Here is a 14,588-nt window from a genome sequence, read left to right as displayed (position 1 = left end):
GGATGTCATAATTAAAATCCTGACCTTTAACTGTTACAAAATGTACATATTCTGTACAGATCAAAGGAGAGAATGATTATTTATTTTTATTAAAGGTGCTGTTTTACTCCAAAGTACTGAATATAGGACCTTTTTTAATAGGTATAACATTCAAAAAGAGATTTAAGAAAGGAGAACTGAGTTTCCTCTTTCAGTTGGAAACCAATGTTTGCTGAAAGTAGAAATGTGCTGTGGACACCTCATGCTCTATATTTACATATTGCTGGCACCTGGATGTGGATTATTGCCCAATTTTGAAGCTGTTTTTGCTGTGGGAGTGAGGCTGTGTATGAAATTCCCCCGGGAGGAGTTCAGAGCTGGGTGTCCTGGCTGACAGTTTTTGCAGTGGGGGTCTGGTTCAGCCATGCCTCGGGAGCAGTTCCCGACCATACAGATAGGAGCATCCCACCCAAAAGCCAACGGGAATTTTTACACAGTGATTCAATAAACACAAACCCAACCCTACAAACACCCACGGAGCACAGGTTTTCCCCTCTGAACAAAGCACTTCTTTGGATACGAACACCGACGCCTCCGGTGCTGCCTCCAGCCAAACCACACAGAACGGGTTCCCACTCATCATATTTGTGACCCCTACAAAAAATATAATTACATGTATCATGATAAAGCAATCTGTCATCTAAAAATCATCCTTATTATACACTATACAAGCTATTTTACAATCATTTAATAAATTGCTTTTAAAGCTGCAGTAGCCCTTCCCTTCTTTTCTCGTATCAGCGAATATACCGATTATACATATTTGAAACTATAACTAAATATAAAAATATATTAGGTTTTGTATTTTCTCAGATGATCTTTCTCATTTCTATTACACAAATAATCTGGCCACTTTGAGTAAAAATCAAATTTTAGAGTGGCTTAGTAAATATTTCAATTTTGAGATACAGAAAATTGTTAAGGTGCACGTAGAAAAGGCTACTACAGCTTCTAAACATCGGAAAATATCCTCATCAATGGCAACAAGGAGAAATCCACATGGCCTATGGGAATTTATGGCACGCCAGGAATTCAGTGTGAAGGGCTGCAGCCTTACAAAGACAGAAAGTTTGACGACAACTCTAAGACCACGAACTCAGTAGCAGAGCTTTCCTGCTCTCCAGGAGAGAGGATGGAGCAGTCAGTGATGGGTGGAGATGTGGAATTGGGTCTCTAACCAGGCGAGTTTGGAGCTGGGATATCCAGTCACAGCCGTGTGGCCGCTCGGACATCTCCCCGAAGAGGAGGACTCTGGAATCCGTCCAGGAGAACAAACCCAAACCACTGGGTGCAATCACACGTCCACCTCCTCTGTCCGTGGGGGTTGCCAGATATCCTCGTGTGATGACAGGTTTAAGTGTATAGAAAATGTGAGTTTCTCCACACAGAAGTAAACTTTTCTGCAGCTATGCATATTTTCCTGAAAATTTCCTGATGGGCAGTCAGGACTGATCTTCTTGGCATCAATGCAGCCCATGACTCTTTGCGTTATGGCTGTTGCATCATATGCAAAAATCAGGCTTTTTTTTTTTTCAATATATAAAATAACCTGCTCATTTACATCCAGTGAGGACTGGGTTAATTTTCTATGAATCTGCATATCCAACACTTCTGCAATATACCAAAAGGATTTCATTCGGATCTACTGAAATGAGATTTGAGAGTGTTCTCCCACCCACCCTGGCCCTTAAAAAAAGCCAAATTATATTTTATAGCCGCTTTGACAGTTGAAAGCGATTAGGTTAGAAAAGCCCAACCCTTTTTCACATGAATCTACTCAAGGATTTACTGTCTAGAGGTCGTTTAGGAAAGCTACGAGCTGCCCCACCTTAAAAAACCAGCTGTACAATAGGCATCTTGAAGTATTACAAAAAAATTATGTAAGAAAAAATGAACAAGCCGAGTTCACGGTATATAAAGTTAAAGGAAATTGCTAAAACCAGACAGTAATAGCTATAAAAGGCACAACTTCCCTTTTCTGATATACACTTGTAAACTTTCTTCAGGTTACATGCATAAACCAAAATGCTACCTTAACTTTAAAAAAAAAAATCCAAAACACTTTACTAAAATAAAAAAACAAAACGCCTAAAAAATTGTCTCCAGCCAACTGCAGCAATTAATTAATTAGCAGAATGTTCGTAACAGCCTCAGAGCTTGTCACTGGTGGTTTGATGCATCCGGGGATGGTGCACGAGGGGAGAGAGAAAATTTCTAACAAATACGATTTACGATTTCTTTGCCTTTCCTTTCTCCCCAATTCTTTCCCAAATGGGAGAAATCCGCTGCTTCTCCAGCCTAACTCTTGGCCCTCTGTAAACCACATGTAGTGCATAATTACAAAAGAAACACCGCTGCGAGGACAAAAGGAACAAGTTCTGTAGGTTTTCTCTTTACAAAACAAAGCTATCGAGTGACGGTTTCTTAAGGCAACCCTTTGTGTTAAGGCAGTCACTTCTGATGAAACAAGAGCTTCTTGATATTTCCATTGGAATATTTTGGTATCTGATTGCTGATGATTTCTGCCAACATTTCTGGGAACTCAATACTCATGGATTTATCCAAAAATGTCTGGAAGCAAAAGCTCAGAAGATTTTCAACCACCTACAAGTGATAAGGCAAAGAATTACTTGCACACGAAGATATATAGAAGAATCACTCACATCCATCCTCCTCCCACCCAACCCCTGCCCACGGATGAGGCACATCCCAGCACCCCTCACCCCTGCTCCAACAGGACAGGCACAGGTATCCTCATTTAATTAAGTAATTCTTGTCAATGCCACTCCAATATAAACTAAACAAACAGATGCAAACACTGAAGAGATTCGGTATCAATTCCCATTCCAGCAGATAAGTGACATACACATGTATAAGCTTAATTAGATCTTTCAGGTGCCTGGTACAGTAACAAATGAAAACCAGTAGTTTTGAGGTCCCAAAGTTTCCCCTGTTTTAAACATTGCTGGGACTGCTTTGTGTAATTCAGAATTAAATTCCAAAGGAGACAGACAGACTGAATTCGGAAATTCCTTGCCAAATGAATCCTGCTAACACCACACATAGTGCTGAGGAATTATTTCAATGCAATTTCAACTACTCCATAAATTCATAACAGGTTTTAAACTTCACATCTCTGCTACTACTGCAAATCATTTACAGTTTCTGAGTTCCTCCATTTTAAAGCAATATAATTTTTAAAAACTAAAGAGACTGAAAATTAGATGAATTATAAAATTAATTGCTGCAGATTCCACTGCAGAAGCAGCCTAAGAGCAGCATGTTCACGGCTGTCAATTCGCCTTTCGTTAGACAGTAGGGGGGCATGACCTCCTCCTCCCCCGCGATATTTATCCCTTTAAATAATAAAAGCCTAGAGGAGATCACTGTCACCGCCCCAACGTGTTTATCTGGAATGCCTACAGCATTCCTTTCAGGACTTACATCATGCATAGAGTCCAGCAGTTTAGTCAGTTGATAAAATCGCTGCCAGTTCTGGCTGGAGTTCCCTTCCCTCTTCACGATGGCCTTGCCCAGCTCCTTGATGTACGTCATCCGGATTTCTTCAAACAGAGACTGACTCTTCAGGCCTTCCTTGGGAACTGCAACATTGATATGAACCTTTAAGACATTATAAAACTATGAACTGTGTCACTATTTAAGTTCTCGTACATCAGGAACTGTAGTGATAGGACAAGGAGTAAGAGGGGAAATTTAATTTAGAAATACAGAAGAAATTCTTCCCTGTGAGGTGGTGAAGCCCTGGCACAGGTAGCCCAGAGCAGCTGTGGTTGCCCTATCCCTGGAAGTGTTCAAGGCCAGGCTGGAATGAGATGAGCTTTACGGTCCCTTCCAAACCAAACCAGTCTGTGACTCTATGAAAATGACCAGAAGAAAAAGGACTTGGACTGATTGAAATGACAGCAGAGAGACAAGGAAAGAGCAGGAACTGGGACTGATGACTAGCTGAACAAAAAGCACAGGACTGCTGCAAAATAAAAACAAAACCCCCAAAGGTATTGCTCCAAGAAACAGAGGGAAGGGAATCAGTCCATGAAGGCAACAACATCCAGCCCTCAAAGTGCCTTGATGAAGACTCATCAGGGCTGGAGCTCCCGTGTTCTCCGTGTCTGGGGAAACGTGACATTAGAAAGATTCCATAAAAATTCTGCATGCCAGCGGAAGAGCAAGGGCAGAATCACAGGATGGCTTGGCTCGGAAAGGATCTTGAAAGATCATCTAGTTCCAAGCCTCCTGACACGGATCAAGTAACGCGTCCAGGCAAGGACTGACAGATTGGACAACCACCTGATTGCCCTAGCCATGAAGGAATCGAGGCACGGACAGAGCTTTTTGGAATAGGGATGGGACATTGAGACAGTGCTGGGCAGATGAGGATCTGGGGGTCAGAAACCCAAGGTGTGAGGACTCTAATCCAGGTTAAGTCCCTGTGCCTACATCCTCCTATGAGGATGGTCCTCCTTAAAGGCCAAGGACTAACATGGACAAAGGAGAACATGGACTCCAGTGGTCCATAACATCCTTCATTTGAAGCCTTTGATCGCCTTGGTGAAGTGAATGGAAAGAGCTGAAGATAGAGAAGAGAAAGAGCTGAGACAAAAGCAACTGAAAGCAAGAGAAGAGGACAGAGGCCATAAAGCACATTCCCTTCCTCAGAAAACTCAACCCTCACTGCACTGTCAGCATCTGAGAGATGCTGAAGTCTCTTGTCTGCCTTGCCTACACAGGAGATGAAACAAGTCAACTGTGGTTTCAATAATTCACATGTAAAATGTCCGTGAGCTATGTCTGTGTGTGAGCTACATGTCCAGACCCGTGTGGGATTCCTGTTTTACTCCTCCTCCTCTTGTCTTGGAAAACTTAACACAGAAACACAATAAACCAATTAAAATTGCAAAGTCGTGGATTAAAGAGCTATACAAATTTCAGCCATTCAATTTGCACAAGTTCCACAATGTACCACATACACAATGTATGTACTCAACAGAATATGAAGATATATTGTCTTTCACTGTAAATCGAATGGAGAGGCCTCTCTGGGCAGCACCAGCGCCTGCCTGGCCTCGCTCCTGAATGGGCTGAATTCTGCCAATGCTGCCTTGTCACCACTTCTGCCATGGAAATTTCTCTAAGGAAATTTCCAATTCCTGTCAGGAAAGTTGGCCTACACCACACCCAAAACACTTAAGGAATTTCTGGGAGAGATTTCAGAATCAACCAGAAAATGTTCTAAATCTGCAGTTTTGGGGAAGTTTTAAGTTCCTACAAAGCCCGTGGCTGTGAGAGGCTGAAAGTTTCCTGTGAAAAGAGCCCTTGTCCCAGTTCTGGGCTTGGCAGTGAGGCTGTGCCGGGTCTTGCCAGGCAGATGGGGCACTGGGCCCTGAGGGAATGGGCCATGGCAGCCCAGTGCCCCTGCCCACACCAATCACTCACTGCCTTGAAACGTGAAAGGCGCTGGGGTGCACATTCCTCCTGCTTCTATCAGGGAGAAGCCCAAAGTGAACAAAGTTCTCATTTCTTTGTAAGAATTAATGCTGTTATTTACTGGAAATATTAAAGATATGGAATGTTTACACCCTCTGTGTAATAAACTGTTTAAACTTAATAATATTTACTTTTCATCCTGTTCAAGGTCCCTTCCAACCCAAACCATCCGATGAAGATGATGAAGTACTATGCTGAAAAATCTTGACTTGCACTGCTGCTCTTGCTACTTTCAGAGCACGCTGGCACCTGTCACTGTGCTGAACTGAAACCAATCTGACAGGCAGAAGCAGGAGCATGTCAGCAGCTCCCTCAGCCCCGTGGGACTGCAGGAATCGCCATGACTGCCGTGGGATGGGATTTCCCAGGACACACAGGCACAGGCTTTCCTGGTGTGAGGCGAGGTGCCCGGCTCACACCCACTCCCAGCACACACACACGTGCTCCTTGCTGGGTGAGTCCCTGGACTGCAGCCAAGCCAGGGCTGCAGCTGAGATCCTCAGGGAGCTACAGCCCCACAGAGCACAGCGAAAACAAAGTCACTGGGTAACAGTGATGTCAACAGAGGGCAAAAATAACACTGTAAAAGTTATTTACATACAGTAACCAATATTAGTTATGTTGTCTCATATTAGTTTATTTCTGTGTATTCTGAAAGGACTATTGTGACACCACATTTGACCTTTCATGCAGTACAGACAGAATTTTACTACGCTGTGACTTAACTCCAGCATATCTTACTGAAAGATAAAAATCATCATGCAGCATATTATATAAATCTATCTTACAGTATTTATTGCAAATCCACCACATACTTTTGTAGATATAAATGCCAAAAGCTGGGAATTGAGTTGTTCACCTACTTGTAGAGAGGAGAAGCAATGTCTTCATGCAGAGATACTCCTCATAGGAGACTTGAAGCCGTGAGAGCTCTCGGGCGACCATAAGCATGTGTTTGCATTGTTCATACATACATGGGAGATTCATCCTCTGCCTGAGGAATAAAAGCACAGAAATTAATGACATGTCCAGGTACCTGAGAGTTCTACATCTCTGGGTTTCCACGCTGCACTCAAAGCAGTGGGGGGTGCAGAGGCAGATGACAAGCTGTACGTGAGCCATCGCACAGCGAAATGACGCTCCGTTTTCTTGTGAGCCCATGGAGGTGATTGCCTTGGTTACACAGATAGACACCGGCCCGGCACTGCGGAACGAGGCAGCCTGACGTGCTGAATCCCAGAGCCACAAAGGGAGCCTGTCTCTACCAAGGACTGTCAGCAAGCTCTGTTATCAACAGACGTCAGCATAAACTTGACATGATGGTGTGCTACCCTAGAGATGAGATTTCTCTAATTCTTTCAATACTTTTGCAAAGTGCACCTGATTTAATACATACTTCCTCACTACTGACAGCAGCAACTTTCTGTAACTTCTCAATTTCTCATACTTGTATCCTTTCACGTTCATAAAGCGATGACTAGCACTGCAATTAAATGTCATTACCTTTGTAGTGTAATAATCAAGTTTCTAACCATAAATGGAAAGTCATGTTGACAACCAAAGGAAAATCTTGGAATCAGAATAATACATTATGTTTTCATATATTCTTTTGGGGTTTTTTCCCTGTTTCAATGAAACCTTGCATCAAGATGGGAACTCTTCCTTTCATTTAGTAGTACCTCATCTGACACAACAATCCCCTTTTACAGCTGGGTATTGTGAATATTGCAGAATTAGTTTTGGGTGGGAAACGAAGAACAGATTAATTCTGAAGAGTGTACAACAGATTTGTGCTTTTCCGTGTTTTTGTTTTGGTAAAGAAAGGCAAAATAATCTGTTTCCCATGCAGTGAGTACACAATCTCTCTGCAGTGATGTCAGCACTTTATTTTTCATTAACGATGTGTCACCTTCCCAACTCATCACCTATTCAATATTAAAATCTACACACAGAAAAAATGGGATCCCTGTGAAAGTTAGAAGTAAGATTCATTTATGAAACTACAGTTCCTTCAAAGCTGATCAGTTTTCCGTTCTCCCTTCCTTAGCCCTGCAGGAGGAGTATGTGATGCACCCTCACAAGCATCTTAAAAAACCCTGACTGGAACGAAGAACCACACCTTTCTCAAGATGTAAAAACCAGAGAATAATAGGAATTCCAAGGGGGTTTGAAAGACAGAAATACAAGCTATGAAACAGTATTAAACTAGAATGAGCACAAGTGTAAAAACCCACTGTTTCCAAATGGAGCTGTTGGACAATTCCTTCCGAGTGGAACAGGACACTGCCTTGTACCTACAGCTACAGTCTGTGGGCTCACACATGAACCCAGAAACACTGGATTTATGTTACATTCCATGATCAAGGAGTAGCAGCACAAATATAAAGTGCACACAAGGTAAAGCTGCATGAAACAGGAGTAAGTGCAATGCTGGGCTGTGGGATGTTTCTCAGGGCACTTGACACAAAGCCACCATCTGGCTGCTTGGCAAATGCTGTCCTGACCCCTCCGGGCTGTATCAAAGGGCATCTCAGAGATTTCAAATTGAGTAATTTAAACACATTCTCTGACAGGGCTCAGCAGTTTTCCTCACGTAAAACTATGCCCATTTCTGGGCAGAAGGTTAAAATAAACATTATGAAATGGGTCAGCCTGTCGTTTGTTTCTGTCTGCTGCAAATGCAACCATATCCATAAAGCTGAGAATCCATAGGAAGACACACCAAGTCTGGGCAGTACCAGGGCTATGCAAACTGTAGTTCCAAAAAAATGAGAGCAGGCACAGCCCCCTCCCTTCAGTGAGGTCTGAGCACACAGATGAGCTCTGCCCTGTGCCCCAGAGGCTGCGGATCTGGCTGTGTCAGAGCACGAGGAGGCTGATTCACTGCCTCGTTCTAAATGCTGGCAGATGCTCTGGGAAGAGGTCCCAGCCATTCCCATCTCAGATCTCTTGGCCAGGGCACATCAGATGATCTCAGCTGCCACAGGGAACCTGCCCGGGGACAGGGCTCAGGTCACGGACACAGACCCGGAGAAGGGCAGGGCTCAGGGCTCTCTCCCTGCCTGCCCAGGATCCTGGTTCCCCTCCCTACACAGGCCATTTACCACCTCCATGGATTAATTTACCCACAAATAGACCAGATGTAACACTTCAACTCAATGCTATATTTAGTTAATTAAAATAGACATTGTACTCAGTGAGGACACCACAAGCGCCGCCTTCTTAGCTGAAACTACCCACAGAAACATGCTGGCTCTCAAGCAGAGCTTTGGGATACCCAGGACCAGCAATCCCAGGGAAGCTGCACCCCATGGCAGTTCAGGAGCCATTGAGCCTGGACTGAGCCACAGGAGCTCCCCAGGGACACTGGCAGGGCCGCAACAGCTCAAGGCTTCTGCAATTACTGCCAGGCACATAAAAAGACTCAAAGAGGTGACTGGCAGCATTTGATCACTGTGAAGGCATCCTGCTGTAATGGCTGCACATTTGAGTCCACCCTGAATCACCTCTTTGCTCTGTAAGTATCCAATACCCCTCTGCTTTAGGGACCAGCTTCCCAAGGGGCACAGGTGGTGTTCCAGCTCAGCACAGACCATGGAACACATGGATATACGTGTGCTTGCTCTGGGGGACGTGTGTGGATGATAAAAGCACGTGATGAGTTTTCAACACTGCTGTGAGTCACTCAGTTCAGTCAACTCTGTGAGAGACTAAAACCCAGTAAACAGGACGCTGGTGTTCTGAACACCAGATGACACTGACTCCACAGAAGGAGTTACAAAAGAACCTTGGAGAAAAAATCTGGGGAATAAGAGAACTGACAAAAACTGTAATCACTTTGCTTATAAAACTGTAATCACTGTTATTTTTCTAATCAAATACATGAATACAGCTATTCTGTATGGCAGATGAGATTGGAAAGACAAACAAGACCATGGAAGTGACCTCACACCTCAGAGCAAGGAGCTATGATGATGAACATGCAACTGGAGTCGAAATCCCAAGACCCAGAACTTCCAGGAACTTCTTTCTCAAGCTGGGCAGCACTTCAATGGCATTTGCTACTTGATGAACACAACTGTGCACTGTCACTGTGTTCACTGTAATTTTGGGCACATTGTGACATACCCAGAGGCCAAAACTGATCCAGTACCAGTGCCTGTTCCAGCAGGGCATGTTTTGAATCACAGACTGGGGAAACAGTTATACAATACTGCAAAATCACAGGTTTAAACCATTTCCAAGTACTAAATAATGGCCTAAAGCCTAAGATTTATTCAGCTGCCACACATTTCAATAACTTGAACTGAGTTTTGTGTTTTGTGTGTGAACACATATATTGCCAGCTAGTATAGATATACCTCCATTAAAAAATAAATAAATTATAGGAATACAGACATAAAAGTGAAATATTCAATACATATTCAATTTTTAGGAGAAGACTGAGCAAATGGCTAAGCTGCCATCCTAAGATTTAAGAAGAACAGAATTTAATCCTCTTTCCCACCACAGACTGCATGAGCTACTTGATCTTGCTACTCCATGTAAGTAAACTGTAACTACACAGGATGATACTGGCCAGGGCTGGCACAAGGATAAATGCATGAAAGACGGATGTTGCTCAGATGCTTGAGCGGATACATGAAGCTAAAGAAAGTCTAATTAATCCCATTAAAAAATCCATCTTAAAAATGTATTTTGTAGTTAGGTCCAACTGAACCACCATTTCATTGGAGACCCTTCCAAAATGGGAGTTTCTCTTCCTGAAGCGGAAGATACTGAATTGCACCAAATATAAGGACAAGGCTTTAAAGTTCAGAAACTGAAAGAATGGTTTCTAGAAACCCGAAAATTAAACCAGAAGTAACTGCACTTCCCTGCAACCATGGAAGTAATTCTGCATGCTCTGGTCTGTGTTATCCCCCTGCCCCATTGTCAGATACCAACTATTACCGAATCTATCCTACGTGGCCACATTTGATCATTCAAATCCAAGGGCATTTTTTTCTTGCAGTAAAATCCAAGTGCATTTTTGCTTAAGTGCCCATGATGCCTCTCCTGTCCTGCCCAACATCACAGCCCCAGGTGCCCCTCCAGCTTTCCCTGCTGCAGAACCTTCTCATGACTCCTGCAGCGGTTTTATTGACAGTCAGTGTTTGTCACATTGAACTCCAAGGTGGCTCTCTTTTATTGAGGGATGGGACTCAATAAAAAGTTACGACCAGAGAGTTTTATGGAGAACCTGTAGCTCACTGGAGAAGAAACTGCAGTTCTCTCAGTCAATGTGTTTTATTGAAAACAAATGTCATTCTGATCTACAATTTATGTACCAAACTGTAACTGGAAGGAATTTAAGAATTACTATTTGCTATAACAGGGTTACCCTTGCAGCTTTGTGTTTTTCAAGAATATCAACACCTGGCTGTGAAGATCTGTGGTTTTGAGTCACTGATAAAACAGCAGGAGATCTCTGATGTAAGGCAAAGTAGATGTTGCTACACTTAGTGACATCAATTATTTCAATTCCACCACACAGAGATTATTCTGCTCCAGAGACACATTCTAAGCACTTTAATAAACATAAGTACACACATGGGCCCTCACCTGCCATCTCCTCCACACCTTTTTTCTGAAGTTATTATAAGGCAATGATTATAGTTTATAGAAGTCTGAATAAACATTTACACAGGGGAAAAAAAAGAGAATAAATAAACATGACAAAGGAATGTAAATGGCTGATCCCACAGAAAATGTAAAAACTGTTATTTTTTTTTAAAACACGGAAAATATTTGGGAGATCTGATTCTGAAGCACAACAGAACCAAAAATACCGTGACTGTGTCATCGTATTGCCTCCACTGCAAGGCCATGAAACAAGAGACATGAATTAGATGCAATCACTTCAACAATCCCAAATTCCCTCTTTCCCTCCTCTACAGCACAGTTGCTGCACAACACAAATTTGGAAAAATACAAGGATAATGATGTGTGGTGCAAGAAAAAATATATCTAAATATTCCACCAAATTCAACTTTGTTTGAAAATTGATAACAAAGTTCAACAAGAAAATATAAATCAGGAAGGCTGTCTTTTCAGCCCTACTTTAATCAGGCTCAGATAGAAATGTTTAAGGAATCGGGAACTCTGGGAAACTGGTAGGACCATATTGCCACTTTTATACACTAAACAGACAGAACATTATGCAATTTGCCAAAATTTTCTCTCCATCCCAAACATATTTTTAGCTCTGACTGTGTTGGCTCTGATAACATGAATGATTCTAGTGAATGGTGCTGGAACAGTCACAATATGGAACATTTAAGCACAAACACCTCCCACAAAAACTCCTGGATATAAATACACTTAATATCTCAATTACCTTTCTTTCATTTGACTTAGTTAAAAACGCTAAGCAAGCTGCTGAAAGAAAAACAAGTTGCAAATGACAGGCAGATCTGGGATCTCTGCAATGATTTGTTACCCAGTGATTCACCCCTTGAGTGCAAACCCCAGAAACGCTGTGGCAGGTCTTACTCACTCGTTAATGATCAGATCTGGTGCGAAGCACAGGAGATTGCCATTGGATTGCTTGTAGGATCTCCAGCCTAAAGCAAAAGCCATTAGGAACATCCAGGAGTACTGCAGAAGGGTCATTTGGTCATCCAGGTGCAAATTTCGGAAACCTAGAAAAATAAAAAATTGAGGGGAGGTGGTGTCAGTTGCAAAAAAAAAAAAAAGGACAAAAAACTTGCATGAGTTGGAAAAGGACCAGGGTTATGAGCAGCACAACTGCTGTGTTATCAGTGCATAGGCACTACAGGGAGTAAAAGGGGATGTAATATTTAAAAATCATAATATATGTGTATGTGGTTATCTGGAACTGATGGTCAGTCAGATAGATCACAAAAGGCAACAATTGTATTTCATATACACTATAATTCACTGGGCTGCCTTCCAAAAATAACAGGGCTTGCTACTTTTCACAAGAGCAGTCCACCAGACAATAAATAGCTTAATGTAAAATTCCGTTCTTATTCAACAACTGTACACAGAACTTACAAAATAAGTACTGCATTAGTTACCAGCATTAACTGCTTCTGATCTCATATGCAGCATTAACACAGCCAAGTGAACAAGGAGGAAATGGGTAAAATCTAACAACTGGTCCCTCAAACAGTCTGAAAATGCTGGCAGCTTTGGATTTACAACACTAGTTCCTATCAGATCCTGCCTACATTTAGCAGGAATTTATCATGCCACACTGAATCATTATTAGAGCCTGAATTCAAGTTGATTTTATCTAATTTTATTAAGCATCTGACATCTAAAGAGCTCAGAACATCTAAAAAGCTGCTTCCTGAAGATGTGCCAACAGCCAGCAGTCAGTAGATGAATACAGAACAAACTTGGTTCGTCTGACAGCTTCAAACACAGCTCCTGGCTTTGGAGACAGCAGGAACAACCAGGTACTGCTTCAAAAATACCAAGGGTTTCAAAGTGATTCCAATCTTACGGGGTCAAACCTTGAATCTGTGCTCAAACCCTCCTCAGGAAAAGGTTATTCTGAAATCCCAGCGAGAGGATTTGGCAAGGAATGCTGGCATGCTGTCAGCATGGCTGATGGGCTACAACCAGGAGCAGGATATACAATTAAATACTCATGAGGAACCACCCCAGCAAACAAAAGAAAGGAGATAAAAATGATAAGTATAGTTGCTATTAATGTAGTTATTAAAGAGAAGACTGGCATTTCCATTGAGAGCATATGCTCTAACCTGAAGGGTTTGGCTAATTAGGGAAACTGTTCAACAGAGACGATGAACACAGAAGTGTTTTATAAAATGGAATCTAAATTTGGATTTGGGAATACCAGATGGTCTCCCAAAGACCTGTCCCAGAAGGAAGTGTGTGCATGTGAATCTCTCCTAGAGCAGACTGAGCTAATCCCGTGTAACTTCCCAGTGTGAACAGCCCTGACACAGAATCACCGAAGTTGGAAAAGAACTCCAAGGGCATCAAGTCCAACTTGTGACCAATCACCACTAGAACAACTAGAACACACACAAACCTCTCCAGTCACATATCTGCTGGACAAAGATATATTTGAGTTTTCCAGCCTTTCTTTCTCACTGTTAATTTATTTCCTCTGCTCAAAGAGGTACTATTATGATTCATAAATCTCATTATCAGACTCTTTTTCCTTTTTTTTTTTTTTTGGCAGACCTGTTCTGTGATGTTATTTTTGGGCAACACATGCGTCATGGAGGTGTTTTTGCCAGCGTTTCTGAGAACAGGTAGGTAACAGTACTGACACGAGTGAGAGGGAGATAAACACTGGTCTTTGTTCTGTAGGAATAAACAGATCTTCAGCTATCCTTGGCCCTGGCCTCTCCCGAGACAGATGCCATGTGTTATGTCCTAGGCTGAGATCTGACATCACTTCTTCCGTGTCTAACTGTGTCTTCAGGTGGGAGCCAAAATAGCAACAAACCGCCCCCGTTCCCCAGGTAAGAGTCAGTTTAACTGTGCTGCTACAAAGCTGGGGAGCAAATGAACACCTTGACTTCCACCCTGGAATTCAACAGTCAAACACCTGTTCCCAGTCAAGAAAAAACTGCAGATACAGTGAAGGGGAGTGAAAAAAGAACCATCCATGAACGCAGACCCAGAGAAGCAGCACAGCAGTGCTGGTCTGTAAAAGTCAAGAGGACTTGCTAAAAATATTCAAGAAATAATTATTTATTGCCCGGAGAAGCTGTGGCTGCCCCATCCCTGGAAGTGTTCTAGGCCAGGTTGGATGAGGCTTGGAGCAACCTGGTCTAGTGAAAGGTGCCCCTGCCCACAGCAGGGCATGGAGCTTTAAGGTCCCTCCCAACTCAAACAATTCTGTGATTCTGTGACTCTAAAAGGTGGAGATAGAGCTAATAAAAACAGTCCTCTATATTACTTTTAAAATGAACATTAAGATCCAATGGTCAAAATGTTCAAGTAAAATGAGCTCATCTGTAGTAAATACATTTCTGCATCTGCATTTTTTTCTACTT

The 14,588-nt window shown here is 42.5% G+C and overlaps 1 protein-coding gene across 1 annotated transcript in view; it reads right to left on the bottom strand.

Moving 5' to 3' along the window:
* Positions 1-2,020: 2,020 nt before the first annotated feature.
* Positions 2,021-14,588, bottom strand: part of NR3C1 (nuclear receptor subfamily 3 group C member 1) — a 61,162-nt gene continuing 48,594 nt past the window's right edge. Inside the window, exons 6-9 of the mRNA XM_027682609.1 lie at positions 12,083-12,227; positions 6,408-6,538; positions 3,484-3,641; positions 2,021-2,643 (exon numbers count right to left, since the gene is read on the bottom strand). Of these exons, the coding sequence (XP_027538410.1) occupies positions 2,491-2,643; positions 3,484-3,641; positions 6,408-6,538; positions 12,083-12,227 (587 nt within the window). The 3' untranslated portion in view covers positions 2,021-2,490. The remainder of the gene's footprint in view (positions 2,644-3,483; positions 3,642-6,407; positions 6,539-12,082; positions 12,228-14,588) is intronic.

Source organism: Neopelma chrysocephalum, unplaced genomic scaffold, assembly GCF_003984885.1.
Source record: "Neopelma chrysocephalum unplaced genomic scaffold, ASM398488v2 Primary Assembly neopelma1_63, whole genome shotgun sequence".
Classification (NCBI taxonomy): domain Eukaryota; kingdom Metazoa; phylum Chordata; class Aves; order Passeriformes; family Pipridae; genus Neopelma; species Neopelma chrysocephalum.
This window is presented reverse-complemented; position numbering and strand designations above follow the sequence as displayed.